This window comes from Monomorium pharaonis, chromosome 6, assembly GCF_013373865.1.
Source record: "Monomorium pharaonis isolate MP-MQ-018 chromosome 6, ASM1337386v2, whole genome shotgun sequence".
NCBI lineage: Eukaryota > Metazoa > Arthropoda > Insecta > Hymenoptera > Formicidae > Monomorium > Monomorium pharaonis.
The window spans coordinates 4,419,833-4,439,206 of NC_050472.1; the positions used below are offsets into that span (position 1 = coordinate 4,419,833).

The window sequence follows — 19,374 nt, forward strand, 5'->3', positions numbered from 1 at the left end:
TTTGATAAATGTCATTATTAGAAGAAAAATTTATTATAAATGATTTAAAATTGACTATAAAAGTCGATTTATAATTACCATACAACCTCGGTTAAAAATTGACTTTTAGTCGCCATAAAGTAGATTTCTAAGTTGACTTACTGGCAGATTGTAGTAGACTATAGTCAAGACATTTTTATCGATGTAAGTCGACATTTAATTTGACTTTGAAGTCAACCTTAGACCTTTTCTGTTGATTGATAATCGACTCGTGCTGTGTGGAAAGTTACATATTTATAATAGTTATAAAATCTACAGCGTATATTGCTTAGATTACATTAACATATATTACAATAAACATTTGATTTGATGTTTATATAAATAGCTTCAGAGCTTGAGAAAATGACATTAAAGTCAATTTCTTGCTTACAACTTAAACACTATCACGGTGATATTGCGAGTGTCAAAACTAGGTACAGTATTACACACACACACACACACACACACATACACGCGCGCGCGCGCGCGCGTGTGTGTCATACATATATATATATACGTATAACCTTTTTTCTAGATCAAAACAGTAATTAAAACCATGGATGACAAAAAAGAATGTAAATCGTGGAACGATATTAACTCCGGTGAAGATATTGTTATTTCTGGTATTGCTGGAAGATTTCCAGATTCAGACAATATGAATCAGTTACGAGAAAATCTGTTTAATAAAGTTGACCTTGTTAAAGGAAACCATGAACGTTGGAAAAAAGGTGATAATTTTATTATTTACAATTTATTATAGTTTTACATTACCCCTGTAGAAACTTAGTGCAATCTTTGATTGATTACACAAAAAAGTTGTATCCGGCATATTATTAGAAATTAGATCATGATATCTTATGTTTTGGGGGTCGCTGAATCCGAATCCAAAGCCCATTTTGGCCTATTAGGTCAAGATTCTTCAGTAACCTAAAAAAATAACCGCTAAAATGACACTTTTTGGACTAAATTATAATCTTGACTGAAACTATTAAGGAGAAAGAATATTCTTATATTTTTGGATTGCTAAATTTAATTCTTACGGTACCTCATATAGTTTGACATTCAACAGAAATTGACCATCATATTTACAAAATGTAAACCAAGACAGTAGGCTCTTAAACGTACATTATCACAGAAAAAAATTAATCTGATTTTCTAATCTTTTTATACTGTCTTGATTTAAGCCTTGAGTAGATCTCTTATTCCCTTCCCCTGAATTATGTGGATTTGAGAATCTACTCTTGGTTTATATTTTATAAACATGATGACTGATTTTTATTAAATGTCAAAAAGGTAAATCTAATGTAAGAATTAAATGCAGCAACCAAAAATATAAGAATAATTTTATCCCTAACAGTTTTAGTCGTCAAGATTTTTAGTGCGACAAGTGTCATTTTAATAGTTATATTTTTTAAGGTTACTGAAGAACTTTTACCTGATGGGCCAAAACGGGTTTCGAATTTAGATTCAGCAAAAATATAAAGATATTATGGTCTAATCCGCTGGGCATACTTTTTTGTGTGTGCCTGTAATTGGAGAGTTATAGTATTTTTATATAGTAATTAAATGGCAAAGTTCTTTCCAATCAAGACGTAACAATTTTTTATAATGTTTTAGAATTTTAGTTAAATAAAATAGTTTTAAACATTTAATTGTTGTAATTGACTATGTAGTATTGATGCAGACAACCTTCCTTTAATTCTATTAGTGATACAATAAACCGTTTCGTTTGTAATATCAACATACAGCATGACTACGCCCACACAGCACACTTTAGGATATCCCAAATTATCCCAGACAGACGAAGGCGATTCCACGGATATCTCAATGAGTAGTTCCCGGGATATCCTACAAAAATATCTTAAAATATCGTAAAATATCTTAAGATATCATATAATATCTTATTAATATATTTCGATATCCCAAAAAATATCTTAAAATATTATAAGATATTGTAAGATATTCATTAATATCTTACGATATCCTATTACATCCAAATAATATCCCATCATATCTTTTTTATCTCTACAATTAATGGAGCATAAATCAAGTGTAAAGGGAAAGTTAATTATAATGTAACAAAAGAGTGACAGAAGTGTAAATTAAATCTTTAAGAAACGTAGATTAAAACGTCAGAACATAAAGAAAATACACTTATGGAAACAATGTGGCATATTAATAATATGCCACATATACTAAAAAATTATATAAAATGACATTAAAAAAATTTTTTTATTTTATACAAACAGAGCAAAAACAGATTTTTTAATAAGTTAGTCTACATACTATTTTGCGCGCATATATAAAAATAGTAAACAAAGTAAAAAAAATGGTAAAACTTCATATTTATTTATAAAAATATAAGTTAACTATACATGTTTTATCCTTCTGACAACATCTATTGTAATCTAATGTAAAGTGTGCTGTGTGGGTAAGATGACGAACCTTGTACTCTACCTGCTACGCCAATTTGACTCATCGATATGGGTACTTCCCACCAAACACCAAGTTACATGTAACGTACCTGTTAGTTGTAATTTCCCACTCAACAATGTAATTGTAATATAACACGTGTGTTATATTATAATTATATTATTGAGTGGGAAATTACAACTAACAAGCACGTTACATGTAACTTTGTGTTTGCTGGGTTGTTATTGTCTACATATACGTATATGTTATAAACTGACGCAACTATATTATTTTTTATAAAAGCAATTAAATTTTGCAAAACATATTAAAAATAAATAGCATTAATTTATTTACTTATTAATTTCATTGTTAATTTATCTTTTTCCATAACCTTAATAATTTGATGGAAATTGCGATCTATTTAGCACTAATCTTTGAAGCGTTCAAATGATTAATTAGATGGTTAACTATATATAGTAGATAATAATTCTAAGAAAAATTGAATAGTATACATTTATTATTCTGTTTTTGTTCAGCACATGATAAATTTCGATTTTGTGCATTTTTTGTGCGCAGTAATTGTAGACAAACCGTTATTTTTGAAAACATTATCTTTATAATAATTTTTTTTATTATCAAATAAATCTGTCATTCAGGATGTTATAATGTCTGATTTCTGAGTAAACTACGACGCATCGTTCCGTAATAACATTGATACGAACGTGTTATGTTACGATTATATAATTTTTGTTGAATAACTGTAACGCCAAAACGATGTATAAGCTATATCACTTGCGTATAACAAATATCACGTAACAGGATATATCCATGTCATATAGCACCTACATATCACAAGAATAACAATGTTAAATTACATGTAACTTCCATGTTATATTGCCGCTATAAAATGTGTTCACTGGGTACATTATCGACCTCAATCAAGTTTGACTAGTAGTTTAGTATTCCCTTAAGGGAATACTAAACTGCTCTGTTTTATCATTAATTTTCGGACACCGAAATCTTTTTATTGATTGCATGGAATTGAAAATCCTTCTCCAAAATTAAAGTACAAATAATAACGCGGTGCACTGCGATCGATTTCATACGAAAAACGAAAGAAAGTTAGAAAATTATAGTTTTGTTATCGACTTCTGTAGTCGACTCGTGAAAACATTGGCTGCGTATAAAAGTTTTAGACTTTGTACGTATAAAATAAGCATGGAGCGCACTTGGCATTTCAGCAAAGAACAATACTGTGCTTTAAGAATAAGCCTAGGAACCTTTTAGAAAAAAAGTTTTCGGTGTTTAAGAGGATCCTATCTGTTTTTATCGTCAGAATTGTACAATTTGTTCCAATGTACAACTTTTTATTGTGTTTACAGAATTAAAAATTCTCCACAATTAATTCTGGAAAAGGATTTCTAAATCTATAAAAGAAATACATACAAAATTTTGTTAATAATGTGCCCAAATGACTCTACATTATCGACCTCGATCAAGTTTGACGAGCAGTTTAGTATCCCCTTAAGGCTGCGTTCCGATATTCACTGCCAGTACTGAAAATCTATAGTTTACGCACGAAGTAAGACTAAGGAGACGTATCTTCTATAGTGTAGAGCGAAAAAGTTGATTATGAAAAATGTTCCGTATGTGACCAGGTTTGCCAAATGGAAAAACCTGGACCATTTCGTCGCCATCTTGAAATTTGTATATGTACATGGTATTACGTTTAGTTGAGTTAGTAATAAGTAAGTGTGTGTATGTGATGTTTCATATGCACACACTTACTCATTACTACCTCAACTAAATGTAATACTTGTGTACATATACAAACTTCAAGATGGCGACAAAATGGTCCAAATTATTCCATTCCCACATACGGAACATTTTTTGTGACCATTTTCAATCTATGTAGATAAGTCTCCTTATTCTTACTTCATGAGTTTACGTCACATACACTGTAGAATTTCAGTGCTGGCAGTGAATATCGGAATGCAGCCTAAGCATACGGACGGCGCGGACCGCCAATTAGCGATGCAAGTGTCAACTCGTACAGCCATCTGCAGCGCGAAAAGCAACCATAGAAATCCCCACTTGGCCGAGCGACAACGATAATAATAACAACGACAACTATGACGTTTCTTGATCAAATTTATTCTTTAGCGAAAAATTTTAATCGTGATATCTCCGCTCGTAAATTACATAGCAGAAAAATAAAAACACTTTTATTACACAGGGTGTCTCTGAACATGTTGGTTAACGCTCGTAAAAAGATAGAAGGGATTGAGATGAACATAAAAGTCCAATATTGTCTTTGGTTAGGTCCACTAATAATCGAGATATTAGCGTATGGGATTTGTATAAATCGGATGTGAACTATCCATTAACCCTCGGAGAACACACCTATTTTTTTGATCACGGAGAACACTGTGGGTCAATCTGACCCTACGCACACTTTGATCGTCCACCATTTTAAATTGACGAGTTTGATCAACTTAAAAAAATTTCCAGATGTACTTGGAACATTGTTAAATCAATTGATATAAATAAAAAGTGCTGTTGAAATTATTTACATATTTTTAAAAATTCACAAAGAAATTATTTTTTTGAAAAAAACATAATTTACAAAAAAAATTGTATTTTTTTATTTTTTTAATATTTCTGGCTAAAAATTTATGTGTGTATTTTTAAAATGTAGTAGAATCAAGAAAAAAATTGTGCTTTAGTGTACCTTAAAAAAAAGTATTTATTTTGTTAGGTAATAAAAGTGGTTTTTAAGGTAAAAAAATCAAACATTTTTGTAAAAAAATTTTAGAAAAATTTATTTCTTATTACATATATGTGAATACTTTATTATTTAAATGACTTGTGGTAAAAGTTAACTTATTTATTGTCGGCGACGGCTTCACTATAATCTGAATACGACGTGTTAGTGTTTGACTGTACTGACACATTATTCATCTCAAAAGAAACTGTTGCCATCGAAATATTCTTGCTCGACACGTACTAAGGCATTTTGAATACGTGGCCGCAAACTATATGCCATCGTGCTCACTATTGAAAAATCGACGCTTAGTACACAACAGGGTCAGAATGACTCTGCACCGACTTCGAATAATGCCCAACACCTATTAGGTGCTGCGCTGTACAAAAGGAGCATATTAACATATACCCACACAGCACATGATATCATTCGTATATACTGAATTGACACTGAATATACTGTAGATATCCAAGATATACTAATAATAACCATATAATATATCTTGTAGTATATTATTTTTCCAATATTCTCAGAATATAAGACATTCATCAATAATATTGAGTCTATTTAGCGGATATTCTCAGGATATACTAAAATTATCAGTAATCCTAGACAACACGCATGTCTAAAAGACGTCTTTATGACGTCTTAAAATCTTATTTTATACGTCTCTCTTAAGACGTCTAAAATACATCTTTTTTTAAAACATCTTATTTGAGACGCCATTTAGATGTCTTTAAAATTTTTAATAAAATTTACGACGTCTTAGAAAGACGTCTTTAAGACGTCGAATGACGCGCATAACCAAATCTGCCGTGTGATACGATCAAGTCGATCGACGTGCTTATCCCATTCCCGTATCAATTTTTTGAACTCTCGCACGTACATGTGTTGAGACGTTTTGTCCCGGTTTTCTGTGTAACGCAGTCGAGTGTGGATGCATTAATCTAACACAATTTTTTAACTCTCGCACGTGTATCACGTGTGTGGACGGGCTGTACTGGAAATAAAATCTCCCAGCTAACCTTAGATATTCCTAAAATATTCGTGGAAAAATACACGTGGGATACTGTTTATTAAGTTTGCAGCAAGATTCGACCTCTTTCCGTAAGTAAATTTATTCATATTTTCATTTATGTATATCCTATATATACCTATAAAACATATATAATGCATCCTACCACGCACATACACACACGTACACATATACATTGAGTATTATTATTGTTGATATGAATTATTTACGGGAAGAAGTAAACTTAGAATAAGATGCTTCTAACATCAATACTATTAAATTTCCCGTCAATTTAAAAGATAAAATTTTTTTGGTTAGGTGCTGGGTGCCAGTTGCCTGCTCGATGACATTGTGTGGTCAATGCCGACTCGCGCCTTTGTTTCCAATCCAGGACGCTTCGCACCTGTATGATTGTGACGTGAAAATCCTGTTTAAGCTCCATGGTGTGCTCCCGGATACATTGACCGGACACCGCAATAGATTCTCAAAGCAATTCCACGAATCAAAGAGTTTTTACAATACAGTTAAACATATGCGGTATTCTAAACATTTGATAACAATTCCGTCATTACCCGAGGTAAAGTCTCCAATTAATGACTAATCTACAAGATAATTATGTTATATTTCTCGTATATTATTTTAGAAGCCACCTAACTTTTTAATATAAACTGAGTTAATGTTACACCGATAGTGGTACTTCCGCCGAAGGCATCTATTGATTCGATAGTGGTACTTCCGCCGAAGGCATCTATTGATTCGATAGTGGTACTTCCGCCGAAGGCATCTATTGATTCCGAGACTGCCATAGATAATCTTATCGATACATCTGATACAGAATCATTAACAGGCGATCAGTTGGATTCTGTAAATACACGAAATGACTATATCACCTGATGCTCTTACACAAAGGTATAAGATTTAACTATTTTATATGTTGTATGTTACCTTCTGTTTTATTATTCTTAATTGAGAAATAACTAAAATAATTTCTGTATATTTTTTTACAAATACATGTTCTTTCAGAGACAGCTTTATTGATCGCTCAATTGTATCAAGAAAATGTTCTTCAAAGACGTAAATAATTTGTTAATGGATCATCAACAAATCATCAACAAATAGTTGCAGATAATGCAATATGAAACGCAACAGATGATCAAATCTCAGCCCCGATAAAGATATGGTTGGTCCATGCAAAAGAACGCGCCGGAAAAGAAAAAAGTTATATTTGAAGATATGATTTAGTGATTTTTCAAGTCAAGTTTCACGTTTTTTTTTTGTTAATTATTTGACAATTAATATTTGACGAGCTTCACATTTACTACGTTCGGGTTTGATTTAATTTTGTTATTCAGTTGATGTGGTCGAGTTTTTCCATTATCGTTTCGGAAGGGAAGATATGTTATACATGAGTTTTGTTTTCTATTTTTATTTTAAAATTATCTGTTATACGATGTTTGTAATCTATGCAATATAGGGTGCGTTCGGGGAGACGCTATTAGCATTACCAGCATCAGTCTATCTTCATTACATGAAAAGTAGAACAAGGATAGACTGATGCTGATAGCGCTAATAGCGTCTCCTTGAACACACCTATAATGTGATAGTATATGCATAATACATATATAATATATATAATTTCATAAAAATGTGATACTAAATATATATAATTTCATAAAATGTGATACTAAATATATATAATTTCATAAAATGTGATACTAAATATATATATATATATCATAAGAATATGTAACTTCATGTAAAAATAAACAAGTGTTGAATTCCTATATATATGTATATTCCAACTATATCCTACATATATTTATATATAATTTATTAGTAATATACGCTTTAGATATATATTCTACAAACATATTCATAATATACTAAAAGATATTTCGAGTAGCTACTGATAATGTGCTCAAGATATTCTGTTGATATACTTACGATATAACAAAAAATGTTCTGAGTATATACTGAGTAGGCTTCTAGGCGAGACATAGGAATATCATTAGTATATTCTTAGAATATCATAGTACGTATTTCGAATATTAATGGGATATACACAATCTACGTTTGTGATATACTGCGAACATGCTAAGGATCTACCTGTGCTGTATGGGTAGTTACCCACACAGCACACTTTATCCTAGGGATGTTCCTGAGATGTCATTTTGGGATATCGCAATATCGTTGGATATCCGTGGACCGTCTGCGATATCCGAGGGATATCCAAGGGATGCACAAATGTCCACCGATTTGATATCTTGTAGATATCTCAAACGATATCCAGAGGATGTCCAAGGGATTTCCTGAGATATCGTAATATACCCTAGTGAAAAAATTTGTCAGAATTAAAAAAAAATTTTTCAGGATTTCTGATAAATGTTTCGATTTTTTATAATTGAAACGTTTCTCGGAAAAACTTTAAAAATAAAAAATTTTGATTAAATTAAAAAATTTTTTAATATTTTTAAGTATTTTTGAGAGTTTCTAAGAATTGAAAAAAATTTGAACAAAAAATAAAAAATTCTAATTATTTTTACGGCAATTTTGTAAGAGAAAGAAGACTATAATATAACATGTTTCAGCCAAGCCGTCGTACCTGTTAAAGCATGTTTAATAGTTTAATATCTCCCCAGACAGCACATGTAGATTATGAGAACGATAATAGGATATTGCAAAAGTATATTGCAATATTCGTATAATATTAGAGATACGTCTGTGATATGGCGAGTATATACTCATAACGTACTATGTCCGCGTTGCCTTATCCCATAGAATTTCGCTGGCAGTTTATGAGAATATACCGAATATATCTTAAGAATGTTATACGTATGTCTAAAGTATATCTTCAGTATATTCACAATATGTCTACAGTATGTTCACATTATATGGGCTCATGCATAATGAGAGGAATAAGGAACAAGGAATTAAACATACAGAATTAGCAAGAAGAAATAAGAAGAGGAATTAATCATTTCGCACATCAGGAAGCTATCGCAAAAAATGAAGCGTAATATCTGTTGAATACGCTGGGGTGCTTTGGGAAATTATGCTCAGATAATTGTATAACCTAAATAATATATGTATATATACAATATATATATATTATTATAGTTTACGTTACTATCCCAAATAGCACTGGATGTTCCAAGGACGTCCATTTTAAGTCCAATTCAGGTCCGCATGTCCATGGATATAAATAGACATTCATAGGATGTCCATTATTGGAATTAAAACGGATGTTCTATTCAGAACGTCCTATGCTGGATATCTGATCTTTATGTCCGCATTTGGATCTTACTTTTATATAATTTATCTTTATTATTTTTATTATATAATTTAAAAGAAATATTGTAAATTATATATATATATATATATATATATATATATATATATATATCGAAAAAGTATACTTTAAATTAAAATTTTAAAAGAGAACGAGGATATAACATCTTTATGAAACTATTTTTTACTAGATATCCCGGATATGTCAAGTCGTATGGGAACAGTTACCAATATAAAAAAATTTGATATGAATTTTTTCGAATTATCTTTGGATCAAACTCACACACTTTCGCCTGAAGCGAGACTATTAATGGAACATTCTTACGAAGCAATTATCGATGCGGGATTCAATCCGAAGCAATTACGAGAAAAAAATACTGCTGTAATTATAGGAACATATTTTGTTGAATCGCAAAAAGATTTTCTGTATAAAAAAAAACAGGTAAAAAAGAAATTTATAATTAATAACATAAATATACTAAAACAAAAATAATTAAACTTATTATTATGTGCGTGTTAGTATTTTGAAATGCATTATTTCATAATTAGTTAGGTGGCCTAAATGTTATTGGATGTAGCAAAAGTGCTACAGCGAACATGATTTCATACTACTTGGATTTAAAGGGACCATCGCATACAACCGATACAGCATGTAGTTCTAGCCTTTCTGCCGTGGCACTTGGTTACAATTATATAATGTCAGGAGTATGCGAAGACGCGATAATTGGGACTGCAAATTTATGTTTTAGTCCAATTATTAATTTACTATTCACAAATCTTGGTATTTTTAAAAAATATGTTACTATTATGAATTGTGTATAAAGATTACTTTACGCATAAGAATTAAAAGAAGTACTTCTCCATTTATTAAAAAAATATAATTTTATAAATTAAATAACTTTAATAAGTATATAAAAAATATAATAAGATTTTTAACAAAATTGGATAAAATTTTTAATAAACAAAACAAGTAGTAGTATATAATACTTTTGACAAATAAATTTATTCAATATAAAGTGAAACACGCCTTTTTAATATATTTCTCATTTTACAGGTGTTTTGTCACCTAATGGTTACTGCAAACCTTTTGATTCCGCTGCTAACGGTTTTGTGCGTGCTGAAACGGTGGCAGTGATATATTTACAAAAAGCCAAAAATGCAAAAAGGATTTATGCTGTATGTCCACATATTAAATTAAACAGTGATGGATACAAACCGGAAGGAATTACGTACCCATCGCAATTAGGACAAACTAATCTACTAACGGAATTTTACAATGAGTGCGGAATACCGACATCTTGCTTGGATTATATTGAAGCACATGGTACCGGAACCAAAGTCGGCGATCCTCAGGAAGTCAATGCAATTCAGAACGTTTTATGTAAAAATAGAACAACTCCATTAATGATCGGTTCCGTAAAATCTAATCTTGGTCATACTGAGTCAGCAAGTGGCATCACTCAGATTGCTAAGGTAAAACAAAATGGTTCACATCTTTATATACTATTTTTTAAATAATATTTATTTTATGCATTTATATATTATTTTTATATATTTATATATATTATTTTTATATTATTATTTATATGTTATATATATGTTACATTTGTAAAACAACAATGTTTTATATTTCCCTCCCCCATTCTCTCTCTCTCTCTCTCTCTCTCTCTCTTTCTCTCTCTCTCTTTTTCTACAGGTTCCATAACCTTAATCTTTCTTTCCTCTTTAGTAAATTGTTAATTATGTTCGTTATGTATATCCAAAAATCTTCTGCTTCTGCTTATAACATGATTGGTAGAATTCTATAGGTAACAAACTTGTACCAAAAAGAATTATATATATAAATGTTTACTGAGTTAATTAAATAAAATGAAACAGTGCTTTTATTTCTCTTTTTTCATCTCTACTTAACTTTAATAAGTTAATTCAAATTTTTAATTTAAAACTATTATTAATTTTAAAGGTAATAATAGCATTCGAAAGCGGTTTTGTTCCGCCAAATATTAATTATACAACACCACGGAATGATATAGATGCCTTAATGAATGGAACTGTTTGTGTCGTCGAAAAACCGCTGCCACTTAAAAACGGTTACATAGGTATCAGTTCTTTCGGTTTTGGAGGAGCTAACGTTCATGCATTATTAAAGTGGAATTACAAACAGAAAATTAACAATGGTTTACCGAATGATGACTTGCCAAGGCTTGTGATATTATCTGGACGTTCTGAAAAATCTGTGAAGTTGTTTTTAAAAGACGTTAGTATTTCAAATAATTAAATTTTACCCTTTGCATTATAATTTTTGTTTCAAAAAATATTTTACTTTAGGTCGTTAATTATCCAATAGATGAAGAATACGTCCGTTTATTACAAGACATCCATGCAGACAATATAGAAGGTCATTTATGGAGAGGATTTATTATACTTAATAATCAACAACAAGAATCAATACAGGAAATTCAAAATTTTAAAAACATAAAAAGACCTGTTTGGTTTATATTTTCTGCCTTAGGCACACAATGGCCAGGAATGGGTACTTAATACTTTATACGTTATATGTATATAACTAATAGAATAATAAATACAATTTTTAATTAAAATTAGGACAAAACTTGTTAAAATTTCAAGTTTTTGCAAATACAATAAGAATGTGCGATAATATTTTACAACCATATGGTATAAATATCACGAATATTTTGACAAAGACAGATGAAATATTGTGTGAAAACGCTTTATATGCCTTTCTTGGTATTGTCGCTATTCAGGTAAAATATTATGAATAAATAATATTAATTATATTATAATTATTGTTAAAACAAAAATATAAATTTTCTGTAATGTTTTAATTTACTTGAACTATATATCATCTTATTATTTAAAATGTGTTAAATTATATTTTATTTTCAGAGGTATACATATATACTTATAAAGTACATATATATATTTATATTTATTTATAAATGTATTTACAATATAACATATGTATATATACATATGTGATTAATAAATATGTATTTTAAATTACATTTTACTGATTTATGATTAATTAATATTTATAAATATGGTGTCTGATTGTAATATAATTTGTACATATTTGTAGATTGGCTTAGTAGACCTTTTGACATCCTTAGAAATTATTCCGGATTACATGATTAGTCATTCTGCTGGTGAACTCGGTTGCGCCTACGCGGATAAATGTCTTACTATTGAACAAACTATTTTGTCAGCATACTTCATTGGTTTGGCATGTGTTGAAGAAAAAATAATTTGTAGTTCTATGGCACATGTCAGTTTTGATTATGGAAGTCTAAGAAATATGTGTCCAACGGATATTAAAATAATATGTCGCAATAGCGAGAACAGCATTGTTGTGTGTGGACCTACGGAGTCTGTACAAAAATTCATGAAAGAATTACAGGTAAGACAAAATAGCTTTTGTATTGAGTTAGCAAATGAAAAATTTAACTTAATAATTTTAATAATATTAATTTTTTAAACTAAAACTACAATTTACTTTATCTTTACACGTGTTAAATTTTGTATTTTTATATCAGCTTAATAATATTCATGTAAAAGAGATCTACTGCAACGTACCGTATCATTGTTCATATCTCGCATCTATTAAAACTCAACTTCTGTTAAATTTAAACAATGTAATACCACGGCCAAAAAAACGGAGTTTAAAATGGATAAGTTCTTCAATACCTTGTACGGAATGGTTTACTTCAGCGGCAAGCTTATCATCAGCGGATTATCATACACATAGTATATTAAACCCTGTTCTTTTTGAACAAACCACGCAACTAATTCCAAGTAATGCTGTGACTATCGAAATCGCACCAGATAACATTTTGCAAAAAGTTTTGAAAGAATCCTTGGGTACAAAAGCAAACATTGTATTGAATAGACGCACTGAACAAAATATTGAAGTATTTTTAAGAGGAATTGGACGGCTTTACAATTATGGTTTACAGCCGCAGATCGCCAGTTTGTACCCACCAGTGGAATTTCCAGTTAGCCGAGGAACTCCTATGATCTCTCCATCGATCAGGTAATATATTACAGTAATATATATACTTTTATAGTATATGAGCAAGTCTTTTTATGTAATTTTAGATGGAATCATTCTGAAAATTGGTTTATACCGGACTGTAAAACACATGAGTATGTGGAAAGAGAAAGATACATCGAAATTGCCCTTAAAGATGTAGATTACGATTATTTGGTCGGACACGTGATCAATGGGAAAAATTTGCTGCCCGCAACAAGTTATCTTGTACTTGTTTGGCAAACTATTGGCATAATGAAAGGATTAATGTTCTCAACAGTACCGATAATATTTCGAGATGTAAAATTTATTCGTGCTACACATTTGATAAAAAATAATACTGTGACATTAAGGATTGCGATACAGAAAGGTATTTGTGGAATAAGTAATTTTAAAGTAACCGTGGAAAATAAAAATATATATCAAACACAAAAATTTTCTAGATGGGAAGTTTGAAATAACCGAAGGTGATAGCGTTGTGGTAACAGGCACAGCATACGACATATTGAATCCAGAACAAGAAATGACTTCGACAGATTTATTATCAGAAAATTATGATGAAGAAGAGCAACTGACGACCCGAGATATCTATAAGGAGTTGAAACTCCGCGGTTATCAGTATAGTGGTTGGTTTCGTGGAATAAAAAGTGCATCCGTTTCAGGCAATAAAGGACATATCGTATGGAAAAACTGGGTAACATTTATTGATGCCATGTTACAAATGCGTCTCATCGGATACGATACTAGAGATTTGTATGTTCCTACCGGTATTCAAAAACTGGTGATTAATCCTGAACTTCATATTTCAATGCTACAGAATAATTCAGATTACGTGAAAGGTACGTCAGACATGCATACATGTAGGTATTAATTGTAACAGACAATAAGTTGCACAAAATCTATGTGGTATTATATAAAGGTACATTTTAGATACTATATTACCAGTACAAATATACAGAGAGATAGACACAATAAGAGCTGGTGGAATAGAAGTACAAGGCCTTAAAGCTACTCAGATTTTTCGCCGAAACTTAAATCAAGTTGCTGTTATTGAGCAGTACACATTTATAGCTCACCAAGATCGCGCTAAAATTTCTTTAAAACAAGCGATTCGGATATCAGCACAACTCGTGCTAGAAGATCATCAAATCACTAAAGTAAAAGCCATTGAGCTGGTAAAAGACGACGACAGTGTTACATTAGAATACCTTTCATCTTCATTGTTAATTGAAGCTTTTGAGGATATACCATTGATACAAACGAATGTCACTTTATTAACATCACCGAATCGTTTCAGTTCAGAAGCCCTATCACAAAATATTTTAATCACTGACATAAACAAACCAATTGTAAACGATAAAGTCTTAATAGTTGCCGGATTCAATCTTCTGTCTAAACAGCCAACTTCTTTAGAACAAGTTTTGCCGTTTCTCAAAGAAGGTGGCTATTTGTTGACACGTGAAAAATGCGACATATGTGACTATAGCAAGTATCAGCAACAGTACGAATTAAACGTTATTCTTGAAAAGTGCACCGATAAAGAAATGATTGTTCTTATGAAGAAGAAAGTTTATGTAAAAAAACGCATTGTTGTTCATATAAATAATAATAATTTTAACTGGTTAGATGATTTAAAGCCGTTTATAAGCGACAAAAGCAAACTTGAGGAGGATAGTAGAATCATAGTTGTTGGAGAGGGAGACTCTGAATGTGGTCTGTTGGGTTTTATTAACTGCTTGAGAAAAGAACCAGGAGGAGAACTTGTTAGGGGTGTGCTTATTCAAGACAAGGAGGCTCCTAAATTTTCTCTTCAAAACCCCTTTTATTTACAACAATTGAAAAAAGATATGACAATTAATGTATTGCGATCTGATAGAATCTGGGGATCGTACAGACATTTAGCATTATCACGACAGGAACCCGAACCTGTTTCTACCGCTCACGTTAGTCAAACGGTATGTGTGGTGATGCAAAAAAAAATATTTTTAAAGTATATCGATAATTTATTGATATGCATAATAATAATATGTACTTTCACGCATTTTAATTTTTGCTTATAATTTTTATTTACAATTCATTTATTGAAATTATTGTTTTATATATTACATTATATATTGTATTATAATTGACTTTTGTAGATTCGTAATGATTTGAGTACATTTTATTGGATGGAAAATAATAGATCTATTGAATCTCCTCTTGAAGATTTGGTATATGTGGTTTACTCATCCCTGAATTTTAGAGATGTCATGTTTGCAACTGGTAAATTAATACTTAATACGGCTATTTCACGGGGACGGTTATTTGAATATATTCCTCTTGGAATGGAATACGTTGGATTCGATGCTACTGGACAACGAGTAATGGGAGTTCATGATACTGAGTAAATAATGTTTTAAAAACTAGTTACATTTTTTAATATGAAAAAATTAAAACCAGCTTGATATAATTTTTTTAGTTGTATAGCAAACGTTGTTGTAAAGAATAAAGACTTCTGTTGGAAAATACCGGACGCATGGACATTTGAAGAGGCTGCGACGGTCCCATGCGTTTACAGTACAGTTTACTTTGCCTTATACATTTTTGGAAAAATGAGAAAAGGCGATAAAATACTTATACACTCTGGTAGTGGTGGCATTGGACAGGCAGCTATTCATCTCGCTCTCAAAGAAGGATGCGAAGTGTTTACTACTGTAGGCACGAGCGACAAACGAAATTTTATTAAAAAAATGTTTTCTACAATTTTGGATGAACATATTGGAAATTCTCGAGATACCAGTTTTGAACAAATGATCATGCGGCAAACAAATGGTCGTGGCGTTGACATCGTGTTAAATTCACTGGCGGAAGAAAAGCTAACTGCCTCCGTTCGTTGTTTAGCACAAAACGGCCGTTTTTTGGAGATCGGAAAGTTTGATTTTATTTCTAACAATCCTCTTTATATTTCTGCGTTTCAGAAAGGTATTAGCTTTCATGGAATTTTATTAGATAATTTATTTATTGGTGATCACAATTATAAATCAATATTACGCAAAATGATAAGTGATGATCTTAAGAACAGTACTATTAAACCTATTCAAGTAAAAGTTTTTCCGAAAACAGATATTGAAGAAGCTTTTAGATACATGGCAAGTGGAAAACACATGGGAAAGGTACATTTGTAATTATCTGTAAAATATACATTTATTTTTCCGTTATAGTGTTGTACAGAAATATTTCATACGTAATTTACGCTTATTTTTAATATATGTATATGTTTATAGATTATAATAAATATTCGGGACAGAAATAAACCTTTAAATGAGCCTATTATGGCATATCGTCGTTATTATTGTCTCAGGAATAAAAGTTATATTATATTGGGTGGTTTGGGTGGATTTGGTTTAGAGTTAACAGATTGGCTAATATTTCGTGGTGCCAGAAACATAGTATTGGTTTCACGAACTGGAGTAAAAAACGGTTATCAACGCATGAAGATTCGACTATGGGAATCGTATGGTGTAAATGTGTTAATTATCAAGCATATCAATGTCGCTGATTCCGAAGATTGTGAATACCTCTTGCGAACTGCGGAAAACAAAGCACCAGTGGACGCGATATTCAACCTCGGTGTGGTGTTGAAGGATAACGTTTTAAAGAATCAAACCGTGGAGACATTTGCAGAGTCCTTTCAGTCGAAAGCTCGTGCAACACAAATTTTGGATAAACTTTCCAGAAAGCTTTGCTCTAAACTGAGACATTTCGTAGTGTTCTCTTCCGTTTCCTGTGGTAGAGGCAATGCTGGACAAACAAATTATGGCATGGCTAACTCTGTTATGGAAAGAGTGTGTGAAAAGAGAGCGGAGGAAGGATTACCCGGATTGGCAATTCAATGGGGCGCTGTAGGTGACGTGGGTCTCGTCGCTGATATGCAGGAGAATGAGAAGGAATTGATTATTGGTGGTACCTTACAACAAAAAATATCATGTTGCCTCAATGAACTTGATAAGTTTTTACTTCAAAGCCAGCCTATTGTTAGCAGTATGGTAGTGGCAGAAAAGAAAACAGGATCTATCGGACATGGAACTCCGACGGAAGTTATTGTCGATATCTTAGGTAAGTTCATATTTACTTTTTGCTTTTACATACTTACTATATCTTTTATTCAGTTTTATTTTACGTAATTAATTACTGGTAGTACATTACAGTTCAAGTCAAAATAACTTTTTATTTATATTACAGATATAAAAGACATGAACGTTGTAAGTCAAAATACGTCTCTGGCTGAACTTGGAATGGACTCCATGATGGCTGTTGAAATCAAACAAACTTTGGAACGAGAATTTGACATTTTTCTTACTACACAAGAGCTATCTAATCTCACCTTTGCGAAACTTAACGAAATGTCCAATATAAACGTCAGTAATAATAATATACAATATGAGAATAATCTTAATGCTGGAGAGGCCTATATCATGAAATTGCCAATTGGTATTGTGGAAGACGAAGATTTTGTTTCAAAGTTATGTTTCGATCTCTCGACTAAAAGTCGAAATAGTACGACTGAAGTTTTTCTTATACCGGGAATGGACGGGTGTGGAACGGTATTTAAATATTTATCAGCAGATATTAAATTTTTAGCAACGTCTTTACAGTATAACACAATAAATAATAACATTGATGCTACGGACGTCATATTGGAGACAACTAATCGTATAATTAATGTACGCAATCGCACTATATATAGTAATTTTATATTATATTTATATAGAATTCTTATTATTTTATTTTGTAAGGCATAAAATTCAGAAAATATTTTGATATTTACATTAATATTTTCATAGCATGTATTACCAAAATTAAAAGACGGAAAGAACTTTGTAATGGTAGGATACTCCTTCGGGTCTATTATTGCAATAGAGTTAACAAGAAGATTGGAAGCCTTGAATTTTAAAGGACGTTTGGTTCTTATCGACGGCGCTCCCGAACAAATAAAAATGATGTATAAACATTTTACATCAAATTTTAACGAAACGCATCTTCAGATTGCTGTTTTAATCAATATTATGAAAATTTACTCACAAGAAATTAATAAAAAGGTATAATCGTGCTTTCAATTTTACAAGTTAAAATTTATTGTACATTTGTGATATATTTTTGTATTTTTTGTGGAAATTATTATCAATATTTTCTATTTTATAATTTTGTAATTTATGGATTTTTATTTTGTAAATGTAAATTTTTATATTTAAAAAAATGTGTAATATAGATTGTAATGGAATTAGAGAAATGTAATACCTGGGAAGAGCGATACGATATTTTCGCAAGATCGTTTTTAGTTATGAATAGATCACTGTCTCCAGCAAATTTAAAAACGCTGTGTACTACAGTTTACAAATATTCATCCGCTATTCGGCACTACGATCCTTCTACTTTGCCACCAATTAAATCTCCTATAATCTTGCTAAAACCTACACAGCCGTTGCATATATCAATAACAGATGAAGATTATGGTTTGCATAAGGTATTTTTAAAAAGTTGCACATATAATAATTTATTTCTTGTTGCAATAAGCCATCAAAATTTTTAGAATTAATAAAAAATATAATTATTTAAGGTTACTCAAAATATGATTCAAGTACATTACGTCGACGGTAATCATGTGACAATATTGAGAAATAAAAAAGTATCAGCTGCAATAAACGGGGAACCACCTTTTATCATTTGAGGTTATAATTTATGCAACATTATTAAAAGAGAAAAATCAGCGATTAATCGTTAAAAATTAAAAACATTATATACACACACAATTTTTTAGTATACTAAACTTGAATTAAAAGAAAAGGTGTA

The 19,374-nt window shown here is 30.8% G+C and overlaps 1 protein-coding gene and 1 long non-coding RNA gene across 3 annotated transcripts; both read left to right on the top strand.

The window, feature by feature from the left end:
• The first annotated feature begins 367 nt into the window (after positions 1-367).
• LOC105833370 (fatty acid synthase) lies at positions 368-19,280 on the top strand. Its single transcript, XM_036288262.1, has 20 exons — positions 368-452; positions 554-746; positions 9,689-9,939; positions 10,047-10,278; positions 10,552-10,970; positions 11,461-11,754; positions 11,826-12,030; positions 12,102-12,262; positions 12,598-12,915; positions 13,052-13,548; positions 13,614-13,915; positions 13,989-14,384; positions 14,476-15,500; positions 15,684-15,928; positions 16,004-16,697; positions 16,809-17,640; positions 17,767-18,248; positions 18,369-18,623; positions 18,794-19,048; positions 19,142-19,280. Exons 2-20 carry the CDS (start codon positions 575-577, stop codon positions 19,250-19,252), a joined length of 7,146 nt encoding a protein of 2,381 aa, XP_036144155.1. The 5' UTR covers positions 368-452; positions 554-574; the 3' UTR covers positions 19,253-19,280.
• Positions 5,205-7,427, top strand: LOC118646034. Of its 2 annotated transcripts, XR_004963672.1 has the most exons (4): positions 5,205-6,301; positions 6,528-6,786; positions 6,853-7,118; positions 7,233-7,427. It is a non-coding gene; the product is annotated as an uncharacterized LOC118646034 (long non-coding RNA). The 2 variants fall into 2 exon arrangements; XR_004963671.1 differs by having other exon boundaries at positions 5,205-6,786.
• Positions 19,281-19,374: the final 94 nt, after the last annotated feature.

What these genes read in the sequence shown, in the direction of transcription:
- LOC105833370 (XM_036288262.1), top strand. Translation starts at nt 575, where the DNA reads ATGGATGACAAAAAAGAATGTAAATCGTGGAACGATATTAACTCCGGT. An exon ending in ATGGGAGTTCATGATACTGA is followed by an intron (nt 15,929 to 16,003) that starts GTAAATAATGTT and finishes TAATTTTTTTAG; the next exon opens with TTGTATAGCAAACGTTGTTG. An exon ending in CAACTAATCGTATAATTAAT is followed by an intron (nt 18,249 to 18,368) that starts GTACGCAATCGC and finishes ATATTTTCATAG; the next exon opens with CATGTATTACCAAAATTAAA.